Genomic DNA, 15,502 nt, shown 5'->3' with positions numbered 1-15,502 from the left:
AGGAATATGTTTATCTTAGATATCCTCAGTCCTTATTTGCACAAATAATTGAAAGCTAACATAATATATTCATACCAATGTAAGAATAAACCCAGTCCAAAAAATTGAGGCTAACATAGTGGGGCAGAAACTGGTCATCTATACCAGCTATAAATGCAAACCAAGTATGTAATTCAAAATTTTCTACTTTTTAAAAAGTAAAAAGAAATTGGTGCAATAAATTCGATTTAGAGATGGACCTTTACATTTTAAAGATATATTTAATTTTCGGAGAATATAATATTTCTAATATTTACAATATAAGTATTTATTAGCAATAATTGTACCCCAGCTTGTAGGGAACTGAATCACAGGAGTGTTTTAGTAATGTATTTTACTTAATAGAATATCTATAAAATATTATTTCAATATATAATCAGTATAAAATATTAGGAAATATTTTACATTCTGTTTTTAACACTAAGTCTTTAATATTCAGTGTGTATTTTCCACTGGCAGTACATCTCAGTTTGGACTAGCCACGTTCCAAGTGCTCAATAGCCCCATGTGGTTAGTGCTACCATATTGGACAGCACAGGTCTATACAATGCAGTCAATTTCAGATGCATGAAACATTTGAGGCTGTTTTCCAGTCCATTAAAAATTCTGTTTTTCTCTGAAAGAATTCTATACACATATGGCAGCTGAATAGGTCAAATGTAACTTTCATTTTTTCATAACTGTAATGTATAATCAATGAGAGCAGGGAATTGAGGAATGTGTTAAAATGTCCATGAATGTTGAAGGGATTATTTGGTTAGGAGATCTATTTATTTGGTTTGATTTGAGAAAAACTTTTTAAAAAAATTGTCAATATTCTAGTTAATCAAGATCCCATAGCCAGAGCATCAGTAGTTACTCACTTTGGGAGAGGGCAATTTTCTTTGCGTAGATTAATTGGGGATCCCAAGAGACACAGCCTTAGTCGCTTGCGTTTTTTAAAGATGGTCTTGGGAATAAAACCTATGTTTTCTGATTAAACTTGAAGATTTGGTCTGGGAAATTGCTCTGCTGCCTGATAAACTCCAATGGTGATTGTGACCCTTAGATATGAATTAATGAGAATATCCAAGACTGTAAACAAATCTTACAAAGTAGGCTAAAGGATGAATAGGGAATGTAAAATTTCCTCTAAAATGAACTTCCTTCCTGATGGATGCCCTTCCTAGTCACAGTTTAATGGTTCTTCAGTTTATCACTAGGACTTCACAATATGATGCAAAAAGAATATTCTATGAGAGGATGGCAGGGAAACCACTATATGTGCAAGTTAGTAAAGCAATCATTTTCTAAATTATTCAAAGGTGTAGTCAGTGTAGGGTGTTCAGCTCTCCCTTAGGTATTAATAATATGTTCAACCTGCTAGAGTTTCAAAGTTTTAAATATATTTATACCATAAAGGGGAAAAAACCCCCAAATGTATACTTCTTTTGTTGACTATTAAGGTCTGATAGTAAATTAACAAGCACACAAGCCATTTCCATTGCTTACTCTCATGTAGGAGCCAAAAAATCCTGCACCATATAAACTAGGATACTTGGAATTTAGTTTTGGTTGTGCAATTAATCCAGGGTACGTCCTCCATCAGGGTGTTTAACCGTGTTTGAATACTGCCAATAAGAATAAATCCAGTGAGTTTTGTGAAAATCTTATCTTGAAGTAATTTACTCTAAGGCAAAATTGTTTTTCTCTGTTTGCCATCTTACTGTTCTGACATGGCAAAGCAAACCTTGGTTTCACTCTTTAATAAATGCCTCCTTAGTAAATCAGAACAGCAATTGTAAACTCATCTTATCATCAAAGTACTGAACATGACTTTGGGTGGAGGGTTTGTGGGGCTTGATGGCTACGAGCTGTGTAGCAAGTGGCCTGCAGTCTCCCAGCTGGTTCGTGTTCTTGAGGCCAAAGTCTCAAAGACTAGAAGTTTTATGATTGCTGCCTGAAACCGGTTTTTCCCTTCATACATTGAATTAATTTGTTTGTTCACACTCCCATTACCATAAATGATGACCCATAACCTTTTATAAATGTATTCTAAATTATGTAGCTTTAGGGAATGATTATTTATTTACTAAGAATTTTACCCGTGTGTTAAGGATTCAGGAAAAGTAAAATAAAGTATGTTTATAAAATGAAAAGAAAGACCACTTGATAAAAGATTACCCACACTCCAATTTTGACAACTAATGAATCTTCAATCACATGCAGTTTAAAGGGCAATGAGTTCTTGATAATGAAAGATTAAATTATTTTATTTAATATGTAATGTGATTTTTCAGACCCCAGAAACATATCAAATACCTTTATAGCTATTATCAAAGCAGACGAAAATAAATATATTTGTTCTTTAAGTTCCAGCTAGATACTATTTGTTACTTATATCTTTATGTCTATCATCAAAGCAGGGAAAATAAATATACTTATTCTTTAAGTTCCAACTAGATAATATTTGCTACTTATACATTCTTTCGAATTTTGAGCCTTCGATCTCAGGTTGATAGAATTCTTAGACCACCACCGAGAGACAGTTCCATAAATATTCACACTTAGATGATCCCCCTGTTGTTTTAAACTTTCTTTTATTATTGTCATATTCAAACATATGTAAAAGTAATGAGAATAACAAAATAAATCTCAGGTACTCATTATTGAGTTTCAACAACGATCAACATATGGCCAAACTTATTCCACCTAACCTAAGCCCCTCCCACTCCTGCCACTCAATTATCTAAAAACCAATCCCAGTAAGAACCAGATGATTCCCAAGCTTCATTTCAGAATGAAAAACATATGATTCTAACCATATTTCCATACCTTACTGATCAATATTGTTATTTTATACGTTTCTATCCCTTTGTGATAAAAGGCAATATTTTAAATTATGAAAATGAAAGTCTTTTTTTCTTGTTTTGAAAGTTATTATTCATTATGCCTATAAATCACTACCAATGGTCACAATTTGTGATTATAGTGCATTTACTATGGCTGAAAACACATATCTCACACACAAATTGACTTGTGTTTTTGATAATTTAGGACAAAAGTTAGCTATGTGCAATAAACTGGCATATGAAAAAGAAAATGGAAAGGTTCTTAATATTTTCCAAATATAAGTTTAACGGAACTACTACTCTTCTTGTCATCTATTACTAAACTATTTATAATAAAAAATTAATGGTTTTGTTTTTGTTTTTTTGCCACAGATTGTTTTAATAGTGTGAGCTCCCCAGGGAACTGGCCTTGAGTACTAAGAAACTCTAATTAAAGTATCAGAATGAACTCTTAGTTGCAGAGTTTCACTCCAACAAATATTTTAGGGGTGGCTTCTGGTCACTGGACTTTAAGGCATTTATTGTTTCAATTTTAATGTCTATTTTATTTGGCTGTTGTTAACTTAGTAATTATTTCTAATTTCAGATATCCCCAATTTGAATGCTAAAGTTGCAAATTTGAACTTTGAAACACTGTAGAGAAGGTTATTTTCTAGAGAAAACATTTGTACATTTTTGTCCTTTTATGGAAGATAAGCATTTAATACATTTTAATACATTGATTTATGTGGTTTAATGTTTGTTAACTTGACTACATTTCCTTTATTTGTATCCATAACGATGTTGTTTGACTTATGAAATTCTAGAGGAGCCTGGGTGCGGTGGCTGACACCTGTAGTCCCAGCACTTTGGGAGGTTGAGGCGGGCAGATCACAAGGTCAGGAGATCGAGACCATCCTGGCTAAAACGGTGAAACCCCGTCTCTTCTAAAAATACAAAAAAAAAAAAAAAAAAATTAGCCGGGTGTGGTGGTGGGTGCCTGTAGTCCCAGCTACTCAGGAGGCTGAGGCAGGAGAATGGCGTGAACCCGGGGGGCAGAGCTTGCAGTGAGCTGAGATTGTGCCACTACACTCTAGTCTGGGTGACGGAGCGAGACCCCGTCTCAAAAAAAAAAAAAAAAAAATTCTAGAGGAAAGAGGTCAAGTCACTTTAACTCACTTTTATGCGGAAACTCTTGTAAATACATACGTAATAAGTGCTTTTGATGGTGACAATGAAAATGATTGAGACATGATTCTGTAGGACAAGCAATACGATCTTTTGTCACAGTCTCAGAAAAAAGGACTGAAACAAGGAAGAACCTCCTGCTCAGCCCATCATGACAGTGTGATTTTATTCATCGTGCCTGAGTCCCACCATTCTCTACAGCTGTTGAATGAGTTAATGAAAAGTGCCATGGGAAAGCAGACTGAGGATGGAAAGTAGAACTGAAGAGCAAGGACTCTGGAGTCCTGCAGACATGGGTTCAACTTATGAGCCATGTGACCTTGGTTTCTTGACCTTGGAAGTTCATTGACTTTTGCAAACCTTTGTTTTCACTTCTAAAAGATCCACAGCATTTTATAAAACTTTCACCATCCATAAAAAAGCAATAATAATAGTACCTCCCTTGAGGGGTTGTTGTTAAGGATTGAGTGAGAATTTTTTAAGTGTGAGCACAGTATCTGAAACATAACAAGTTCTCAACAAAAGGTTGGTTATTACTACACTGCATTTAAAGTTAATGCTTTTATTTATAAATTATTTGTAGTTGTTAACAGCATAATGATCCAAATATACAGTCATTCCGTTGATTTTTGTTTTGGATTAGTTTCTATAGAGTTGGCTTCTTTAAGAATAATATTCGTCTTAATTTTATAGTATTTTATACTTTTCGTAGATAGCTTATTTCAATGACACATGGCTTTGATAGAAAGTCTATATATTTCCTTGAATCCTTACAAATTATATTTTTCTGAAATGCTAACAACAATGGTGATTAGTAAGGCTGAAAAGGAGTTCCATTTTGGTTAGTCCTGTAGTAAGGAATTGGATATGAAAAGTTGGCCACAGGAATTAGGCTGGATACTGAAAGCAAAATTCTCTTTACAAAGTAAAGGCACTAGATTAATCTTTGCCAGATGTCAAATAATTATTACATATGCTTTAATATGGAAAGATCTCGAGAGTATGTTTGGTAAAAACTGCAGAGTGCAGAACAATGTGGAAAGTACATCTGGTACATGTTTGAAAATAAATATAAACAGAAAGTTAGATTGATAGGAATCCAGATATTTATAGATATATGTGTATGTTTATATAAGCCTAGAACATTTCTGGAAGGATTTAGAAGAAACTGTTAGTAATGATTGTCCTGGAGAGAATAACTGAATATTGATGTTAGAAGAGAAACATTTTATTACATATTTTTTAGTACTTGTTAAATATTTTATTAGTATTTATTTTACTTTTAAAATAAAAAGCTAGTATCAAAATTACCACTATCATCATCAACGATCACTTATTGAATTCTTACCCATTGTAAGGGTAGACTTTATATTTATAGAAACTAATGTTCACAAGCATCTTGCAAGATAAGTAGAAGTTATGTAGCTCGTACAATAGCTTATACAGAGCAAGTAAAGGACAGTTCTTTCTCCTGCTCTTAAATAGAGTTTTCAGAAATTTATAATTAACGGTCACCAGTATAGGTATTTAGCTCTTTACTAACATAGATAATAAAAAGAATTTATTCAATTACGATCTCAAGTAATTGGGATTACAAATTCTGTCAATATCACACCTAGAGTTTCATTTAAGGTAGAGCCTTGAAATAATGTCTTTCAAACCTGTTTTTTATTTTACCTATTAGGATAATTTTGTCATGTAACTTTTTTCTCACTTGGAAATTATAACCAAAATTTACACAAAATCCAATTGGTTTTCTGACTAACCATGTTCTGCCATTCAGTATGAATGTGCTATTGCTATTATGACTTTTAAAAGCATTATAATCATAGTTACAAAAAGTATCGTCTAGCTTGTACTGTGTCAATTACCTTCTACTTTTAAATGATTTAAGTAAACACTGTTATTTATATTTTTTGCATATAAAATCTGTGAAGGGTCTGAGTATAATCATATGATGTTTGTTCTGTTAATGATTTCTAGTTGTGATTTGAGGAACTACCATAAAAATGTCAAGGGCCACAAGGAGGTGGCAGCATAGCTACAGCACATTGCAGGTTTTCACTTCCTATATTTGAAGGGGGAGAAGTAAGGGGAGTAGCTGAGTCAAATTCATTAGCAAGCAATAAAAAGATAAAGAAGGCCCAGACTGCTACACATGGAGAGCCAGGCTACGCCATACAATTTCAGCAACACTAGAATGGGCCTGGCTGCAGAAGTGTGCCCACTGTAGATTCTGTGGATGAATCTGAATTCTACTCCCAATTTGGCTATGTGGCTACCTCTTCATGATTTTATCAAGATGAAGGGTCCTAGATAACTGAGCATCAAGTCTATAAAAGAGTAGCTTATTACTATACATTTTCAAAATGATTATTCAGAGCTTATGCCTAATTTTTAATATTTTAATTTGCCATTCCTTTGTGTCTAAGAAAAAAAATGCTTTAAGTCAAAGTTCAGTCTTTAGGTTCATTTTATCTCTTCAAAAGTGATACAATATTCCAAACAGCTATTACATTTATCTAATGCAGCTATAACATTCCTACTGTGTGGTCATTTAGATGGCTTTCTTTTTCTTTTTTTTTTTGGAGATAGAGTTTCACTGTTGTTGCCCAGGCTGGAGTGCAGTGGCACTGTCTCAGCTCACCGCAACCTCTGCCTCCTAGGTTCAAGCAATTCTCCTGCCTCAGTCTCCCAGGGCCAGGATTACAAGCATGTGCCACCATGCCTGGCTATTTTTTTTTTTTTTTTAAAGTAGAGAAGAGATTTCACCAGTTGGTCATGGCTGGTCTTGAATTTTTGACCTCAGAAGATCCACCAGCCTCAGGCTCCCAAAGTGCTGGGATTACAGGCATGAGCCACCATACCCCGCCTTTAGACGGCTTTCTAAACACCTGTTCCTTCAGAGCTTTTCTCCCTTTATTGAAAGATTTACATAAGCCATGACTTTTGCAATTATAAATAAGCTACTTTTCTCTGTCTGGAATGTCAGTCCTAAGAACAATGTTAATTTATCCCATTTCTTTTTTAATGAAGTTAGAATTCTCTTTTCTTTTGTTGTAAATTGGGGAAGTAGGTGAATGATAATATTTAAATTGTGATACTAACTTTAAAAAAGGAGGCAGCTTTAAAAATTATCATGTGTGATGTGGTAGAGTATTGTGGGATAGAATTTCAGGTCTTTTTAAAAAAGAACTTTGATTCATTTTAATTCTTCAGAAACAATTGAAATATCTTTTTATAATGCCCTAAATTTCTTTCTGCCCTTTCCATGTCTTGGAAACTCCTGGTGGCTGCTTCTGTCAACCTTCTTTTCCTTTTTATTCTTCTTTTTCTCCCTGCCATTTTCTTTTCCTTTCCTGACACAGGAAAGGACAGTGACACCTCAGCTGGATTTCAAGAGTTCAAACTGCCTCCCTTCTCAAAATTCTTCATGGGGGCTACCATGTTGTCTGAAATTGTTGCATTGCTAACTTCTTTTGATTAAAGCATCAAATATGCCAGATAAAATCTAAATCTTAGGTCTGTAAGGAAACCAGCCATTTGGCAGACTGTTGCCGATTTAGTACACAGGACTAGCAAGGTTTAGTGGGGAAAGGGGACAAGGAAACAAAATTAAAAACATGGGCTCCTCCTCAGGAGATCACTCGGTCTCTGGTGGTAGGACCCAGAGTAAGGCAAACAGGTTTTGGAGATGGATTTTCTTGTGGAAGGAAAGGTGAGCAGAAACTAAAGAAAGATTTTCCCCTTATTAGCATCTTTCCTTAGAGTAGTATTCCTAGACTCTCTGGAGTGGAAGATCACTTAAAAAAATATTGAAGGAATAAATGGATGAATGCCTACAAAAGGAACTGTTTGAATCATTTTCTTCTCTCTCCTCAAAACTTGGGCAAGAGTAAACTCATTTGAATATGTGACATCTAATCATTCTTTTTAGCAGGTAATTGTGTTTCATAAAGAATGATATTTATTCCAAACTGGTCTGGAAGAGCAGGAGGATAAAGTTGATCAGTATACTTTGGAGAAAGTTATGGAAGAAGAAATCTACTAAGTTGTAAGATTGGAGGCCGGGCGTGGTGGCTCACACCTGTAATCCCAGCACTTTGGGGCTGAGGTGGGCAGATCACCTGAGGCTGGGAGTTCAAGACCAGCCTGACCAACGTGGAGAAGCCCCGTCTCTACTAAAAATACAAAAAAAATTAGCTGGGTGTGGTGGCACATGCCTGTAATCCCAGCTACTCAGGGGGCTGAGGCAGAAGAATCGCTTGAACCCGGGAGGTGGAGGTTGCGGTGAGCCAAGATCGCACCATTGCACTCCAGCCCGGGCAACAAGAGCGAAACTTCGTCTCAAAAAAGATTGGAAAAACTGCTGCCTCATACTTCTAACAGACTTGGGAACCCTGGCTGTATTTCTTAAATAATGAAAAGTTTAGCCACTTCTGCTGCTTCTGTACTTAAATTTAATTTAGTTGTTTTTATATGCTTAAGCACATTGAGGAGCCTCAGGCAGTTTTAAAGAGGAAGGGATAAAATGCTGAATCTTATAAATCTCTGCTCTCTCTTTAAAGAATATAAAAAATACCCCTGTGCACTAAAGGCTGGCACCCACAGTATTAACTACAGCAAGCACAAGTGTTTTGCTTTTTATATGATTGACATAGAGACATTAATACTGATGTGAAACCAGCTTGGTATTCAGTTTGACGTGTTTAATCAAGTGTGAATTGAGTGGACTATAATCATGTACAAAGTACAACATATTGCCTAACGTTTACAGTTAATTCTTTAGTTCTCTATCCTAAGTCAGAAAACATTTGTGGAGCTGGGCACAGTGGCTCATGCCTGCAACCCCAGCTCTTTGGGAGGCCAAGGTGGGAGGATCCCTTTAAGTCAGGAGTTCGAGACCAGCTTGAGCAACATAGCAAGACCCTGTCTCTACAAAAAATAAAAAAGTTAGCTGTGGTGATGCATGCCTGCAGTTCCAGCTACTCAGGAGGTTGAGGTGGGAGGATTGTTTGAGCCCAGGAGTTCAAAGCTGCAGTGTCCACCACACTTCAGGCTGGGTGACAGAGCGAGATTTTGTCTCAAGAAAAAAAAAATCCAAAGAAAAAGCATCTGTGAAACACTTTTCTGGGAACTAGGGACAGTTTTGTAAGTAAGATGGATAGTGTTTGGAATAGACCTCTCCATTTGACTGTTTCACATTCATTCATAGTATAATGAAAGAGAAGGAAATTACCTGAAGTTATGAATAAGGGAGGACACTTGCTTGTGTCCTTCAAGCTTACCTTTGCGAGTTGCTCGTGAATCTCAAGCAGGCTGGGTCGGTTGACCTTGGGCCCACTGATGCTGCCGGTGTTACGATAGTACTCTATCTTGGGAACGGCATCCATGGTGTTGTGGCCAAAAGTTTGAAGATAGTATGTGTTTGTGTGAGAATCATAAGCATGAAAACTGGCATCTGTTTTAGCAGTTTCTCCACTTTGGAGGAAATTGTCATAGCACTCCTGATTCCCAGGCCTAAAGCTGATTCTGAGTCTTTTCTGAGCTTCATCCCCAAAAGAGGTTTCTTCATAATGTGGTGGGTCAGTATTGTCATTTGCAGCTGCACTGCTCTCATGGTTCTCATTTATGACATTAACTTGAAAGCGATTGGTATTACTGGGCACTGAATCCAGAAATACATTGGAAGAGTTGTTCAGCGACATCTTCCAAAATTGATTTTTTACTGAGCTATCTACTTTGTGGTTGTTTTAAAAAATCTATATATTTCTTCATCAAAATAAACACTAATGTGCTTCCATTAGGGAGCTCCTGGCTTTTGTTCTAGATGATTCAATAAATAGATTCTTGATATATTGTCTCCTATATAATCTTCAGGATGTTCTTCAAAGCTGTCATTGAAAAAGAAAATTAAACTTGTTCCAAGTAATACAAATATATTTAGGTAAGGGTGGGATATAAGGGAACAGTTTTATTTTACAAGACATACAATTTTAGACTCATTTCACTAAAATTTATCTGTCCAGGAACCTTAGTCATGTGAGTAATTAAATCTGATAATAAATAACTGGAAAACTGTTCCAGCAAACAGAATTTCCAATGCGGTCATTAAAATGTTACCTGTGTTTGTAGTATTTGCTTGAATTTAGTGCACTGGAGTTCACTATGACTTTAGAAAAGATGTAACTTTACCTATTGAATACAGTAAGAATAGATGGGAATGTTCTCAGCCTAAGACACAGTTCACTGACAGTACTAAATGCTGAAACTGCAAAGTATTTTGATTGATAGGAATATATACTATATGACATATAAAATGAAAAACAAAACTTCTAAAAAATATATTCTTGCTAGTTTATAAAAATCTGTGCATGTTCAACTAATAAATTCCAAATTTTATTACCTATGCAACAAGTAAAAAATTATGTTTTAGAATATGCATTTAAAAAATACATCCCATCAAGATGATGTCTCTGTGAATTCTTGGATCTTTTACAAGATTCAAATGTTTCATTTGCTCATACATTTGTTTGTTTTGCAAATACTAACATGAAACCTTAAAAAATATGAATATAGAAATAAGTCATATATCTGTAAGAAATAAGTCATATACCTTAAAAAAGTCCTCTGCTATATTTAGGTAAAATAATGATGCTCTACTGACTCATTTTAATGAAATGTCTTCAATAATTGAGAGGTTTATATTTGACTGTGAGATGAATAGACTTTATAATAATTTTCGCAATTTCATAGTACTGGCCTGTCTCAAAACGCTTTCTTTAGAATTATATTTCCTTATTGATATCTTAAAATTTGGCTTTTCAAGGGAAGTTCTAGAAAAATGAGATAAATATAAATAAAAACTTGTCTCTCTCATGCAGTTATTAAAGCTGTGTCTTTGAATTAAAAAAACCCTCAACTTCATTTTTCAAGTAACCTTTCCTGGGGAAATTATAAATGAAGCTATTATCATTTTAGTTTTTACAAAACAGTTCTCTTCATAGTCCTTGACACCCTCACTTACTCCTCAGAATCTACTTTATGACATAATATTAAGTATGATTTTTACCCTGCCCAGAAATGTTCAACTTACCACCAAGGAGCCTTCTTCTGAGGAAACGTAACCTGCTTCAGCGTCACCCAGGAATATATGGGGCACTTAGCTTTCAGCCCAGAATGTTAGGCTTCTGCTTATTGGTTAGAAACTTTCTTGAAAGAGATGACTGTGCAATGATTGGCCTAGAATAGTACTGTAAGTCCCACCAGGTCATTAGCCCTGAGAAACCTTAAGTACCACATCAACTGGTAACTAGTAGTAAACCATTAATCCTTTTAGACAGGAAGTAACATAGAGTTTCTTTAATTCATAAGGAGAATTGGATCCCTTAACAGCAATTGTCCAAAAAATATGAGCATTGCCGTTAGTCATTTGGGAATAGATAAATTGAGTTCCACCGTCTTACAGATGAGTCCTAGTGACCGCCTATTGTTTAGCATGTGTATCAAAATATAGTTCTCTAGAGATAATTTCTATACTCTAACTAGAAAGTAGTGTCTGAAATGATTTTATCTTGCTTGTAGTAGATATTACCTTGACTCTTTTGCATGGGAAGTAAGCAGATTGAGAGTGGAATCAATGATTTATTGAAAATATTTCTATTTTGGGAAATATGGGAAAACTTTTTTTTTTTTTTTTTTTTCCAGATGGAGTCTCACTCTGTTGCCCAGGTCACAGTGCACTGGTGCAATCTCAGCTCACTGCAACTTCTGCCTCCCAGGTTCAAGCGATTCTCCTGCCTCAGCCACCTGAGTAGCTGGGATTACAGGCGCCCACCACCACGCCTGGCTAATTTTTTTTGTAATTTTAGTAGTGACGGGGTTTCACCATGTTGGCCAGGCTGGTCTCGAACTCCAGACCTCAGGTAATCTGCCCGGCTCAGCCTCCCAAAGTGTCGAGATTACAGGTGTGAGCCACCGTGCCCAGCAGGGAAAACTGTTTTAAGCAGGAACCAAACTGTGGGTAAGTATCTCAGTGGCACTACTAAATGACCTTTATGTCTCCAACTAGAAAAACATTTTTTTGTCAAACTCAGTTTTTGAGTTTTGTTGAGGAAAAGGTTTTTCTTTTTCAGATCTGCAAGTAGGTGATTATCAACACTGCAATCAATTCCTCCCTCAGGGCTGTCACTGATTATCAATCAGGATGCTTGAATGAGTCCTCTTTGTTTCTTATAAGAAACGATTGAAGTGATTTCCAGTTGTCTGAGTAGCTCGGTTGTTGTGTAATATAGTGGCTAGGAGCAAGACTCAAGCCAGAAGGCCCAACTTATGTCGTGACCCTGCCACTTGCTGTCTGTGTGAACTCAGTCAAGTTACTCAATCTTTCTGTGCCTTAATTTTCTCATCCGCAAATGCAGATGTGGATAATAATTGTACCTACCTTGTTGTAGAGTTATTTTGAGGAATAAATGAGTTAGTTTGTGTATGGGGTTTAGAACAGCAACAATTTGTACCTAGTGCTTACTTTCACTATTTTAGTGCTGTTTACAATTAGCTGGGGATTTTTACTTAGCACATACAAGATTGTGAGGTGAATCATTAGAGATTGGGATAGATATTTTGTCTATAAAAGATAAGTGTAAAGGTAAGTTAAGTGAACTGACACAGGATGATAGAAGTGTCTAGAGACACCTAAGTAAAACCATTTAGATTCTCTTCGTTAGGTAAATGTCATGCTAATCAGTCAGGCCAATGTCGTGAGGCTATATCAGAAACAGAGACAGAATTACAAGTATGTACCTATAACTCATTCCACTCTTAAAGGTCACCGGTACAAGGCATTTGTCTGTTCAACAAAGGGTTCTGATTCCTCATATAGAAAGTGTTTTGGCATAGGAATGTCCCATTTCAAATTCAGCTGGGTGGGGCTGGTTGTTTAGATCAAGACAAGGGACAGCTAGGATGGGGCTGGCACCCAAAACAAGTTCTGTTCACCAGACCAGGACAGGAGCCATAAGCTGACATCCTCCAACCCTTTTAGGAGCCACTTATTTACTCAACAACCCTTTTCCTCTACCAATGACTGTGAATACCTCTGATACCAGTCAATTTCCTTTTTCTTGCTGACTGACTGCCTGACTTCAGAGTGGTATGAATTTGTTTTAGCCTTGGTCTTACATCAACCAGACATTTTCATTCTAAGCCTTTTATTTCTCACTGTGAAATGAAAGTCTGTTCTCTATTAAGGGGATTCAGGCATCCTGGAACAAATGGGAGATGGTTTTGGGGGATATGGATGAAATAACACCATCCATAAAGCCAACCTTGAAAGGTGAATCCAATTTAGGCCTTTCAGACGGAGGGAAAGGTAACAGGAGCAAGCTATCTTGAGCTATGCTCTTCTATCTTTCCTCTGTCCTCTCTGACAAGGCTTTTGGGAAGGGGAAGCTAGAGGCTGATCCAGCTATGACAATGAACATCTATTCCTAGAAGAATTAACGTTTCATGAAATTTCCATGTTGTTTTCATGTTGTAACCAGCCTTTTATATTTTTTATATTCTTTCTGTTTCTGAAAATACAGATGCTGACTTTTCTATCTCCCCAACCACCCCACCCCCCAAAAAAACTAAGGCACCCAATAGACCACAAATAAAAACCACAGATGAAGACACTTTTGGTTAATAGAATTTTTCTTTAGTGGATTTGGAAGTAATATTATGGTAGAGTTGATATACTTGAAAAGCTTATGGGAGTTGAACTTCCAGAAACAATGCTCATATTTCATAAAGTTTTCTTGGTTGTAGAGGTCTTTCTTCTTTTGAAATAAAGATCTGGCCGTGGTTTTTTCTAGTCATCAAAATGGAGGGTCTTGGTGGGTGTCTTCTCTGGGAGACAAATGAAACATCTGGTACTGTAAAAGCCTTGGTCAACAAAGAGACCTAGTTTCCTGGCACACACAATTTTCAGTATGTTCAGCTGAACTTGGCCCAATGACCTGTTCTTGGGCCAGGTTACTAACTGGCTATGAGGTGTACCAGGCCTGCACTCTTGAAACAACTGGAGTATAGAGAGCCTCCTTGAGGTGAGGATTTGCTCCAGAAGATCCACAGCTAATAACAGATATGTTCTAAATCTATTATGAGATGGAAAGCATCAAGGAATCTCACAGAGACAGCTGGTTTTGGAATTCCATAGACCTGAGCAGTAACCATGTCTATAAGCTATGTAGAAGTGTTGAGGACATTGTCTAGGGATACAGCAGAAATTAAACTGCCCAAGTTCAATCCCTAACATAACCATTCCCTAGCTATGGTGACCTTGGGAAGCTAGTTAATTTTTCTCAGCTTCAGTTTCTCTTCTGCAAAATTAAGATTAAAAATAAAATGGAAGTAGTAGACTCCAACTCAAATAATTGATAAGAGTATCAAATAAATTGAAAGTAACTAATTTAATGCTACCTCTTGGTAATATTAGTCTTGTTCCTTCATGGTATGTTTTGCAGTTCTGTGTTTTCAAAGGACATAAATATTTTTGTATTTATCTCCTGCTATGTTCCTCCATTCTGACTCACAGAGAGTCAGAAGTTTGTAGTTGGAAAGAATTTAGAACTATATAATTCTATCTTTTTATTTCTCAATTGAAGAGAATGAAATACTAGAGAGATTGAATAATTTACAGTCAGCCATTGCTTCTTAGGGTTTGAGAATCTCTATTACTGCTACTGATGAGGACAATAAATATTGATAGCAAGGTATGTTTAGATACTGTTTTATGGTTTACAAAATGCTTTCACATTCATTATATCTAATTGGCCCTCTCAATAGTCCTGAAGATATGCAGGATGGGTTTCTTAATTCTTGTTGTGGGATATAGGTTCCCCTTAGGTAACTTTCTAAGTCATAAAGCTAGATCTTGGCTAAGCTAACATTAGAATTCAAATCTCTGAGTTTAGGCTCCTAATCTGAAAAACTTTTCATGATATCTTAAATCTTCATTCATTTCAGATCTCTGGGTTTTCAGGTATATTTGTAGCATTCATAGGGCACTAGAATTGAAAAGGATGTTAACACTATTCTTCACTGAAGCTCACAGAGATTAGATGACTTACCCATTAGAGCATAGCTCTACTGGTGGCACAGCTGAGACTGTCTTTGTTTCTGCTTAGAGTACTCTTTCCACTGGGTCATGCTGGAAACTCCCTTTTAAATTCTGTTTATGCAAGGGGTAGGGGAGGGAGCATCAGTATGAGGCAGATCTAGTTTGGATTCCAAGCTATGGGATTTTACTGCAAGAGATTCGACAAAGAGAAGAGATAGGAGGGTCAGAGCTCTGTGAAATTTGGGGACCTTTAGGGCCTGTGACTACTTGTAGGTTTTGGGTGTTAGATTTTTGAGATATTTTTTCACCTGTGAACCTTTCGGGCCTATGGTTATTATTAGACAAGTAATATTTTGATTATTCT

The 15,502-nt window shown here is 36.2% G+C and overlaps 1 protein-coding gene across 3 annotated transcripts in view; it reads right to left on the bottom strand.

Moving 5' to 3' along the window:
- The window catches only part of SLC12A1 (solute carrier family 12 member 1), a 95,025-nt gene extending 85,252 nt beyond the window's left edge, over nt 1–9,773 (bottom strand). For all 3 annotated transcript variants that reach the window (XM_058428022.1, XM_032176190.2, XM_032176191.2), the window contains exon 1: nt 9,326–9,773. In XM_058428022.1, coding sequence (XP_058284005.1) covers nt 9,326–9,745 — 420 coding nt within the window. In that variant the 5' untranslated portion in view covers nt 9,746–9,773. The remainder of the gene's footprint in view (nt 1–9,325) is intronic.
- Nucleotides 9,774–15,502: the final 5,729 nt, after the last annotated feature.

This window comes from Hylobates moloch, unplaced genomic scaffold (genome assembly GCF_009828535.3).
Source record: "Hylobates moloch isolate HMO894 unplaced genomic scaffold, HMol_V3 SCAFFOLD_14, whole genome shotgun sequence".
In the NCBI taxonomy this organism is placed as follows: Eukaryota; Metazoa; Chordata; class Mammalia; order Primates; family Hylobatidae; genus Hylobates; species Hylobates moloch.
This window is presented reverse-complemented; position numbering and strand designations above follow the sequence as displayed.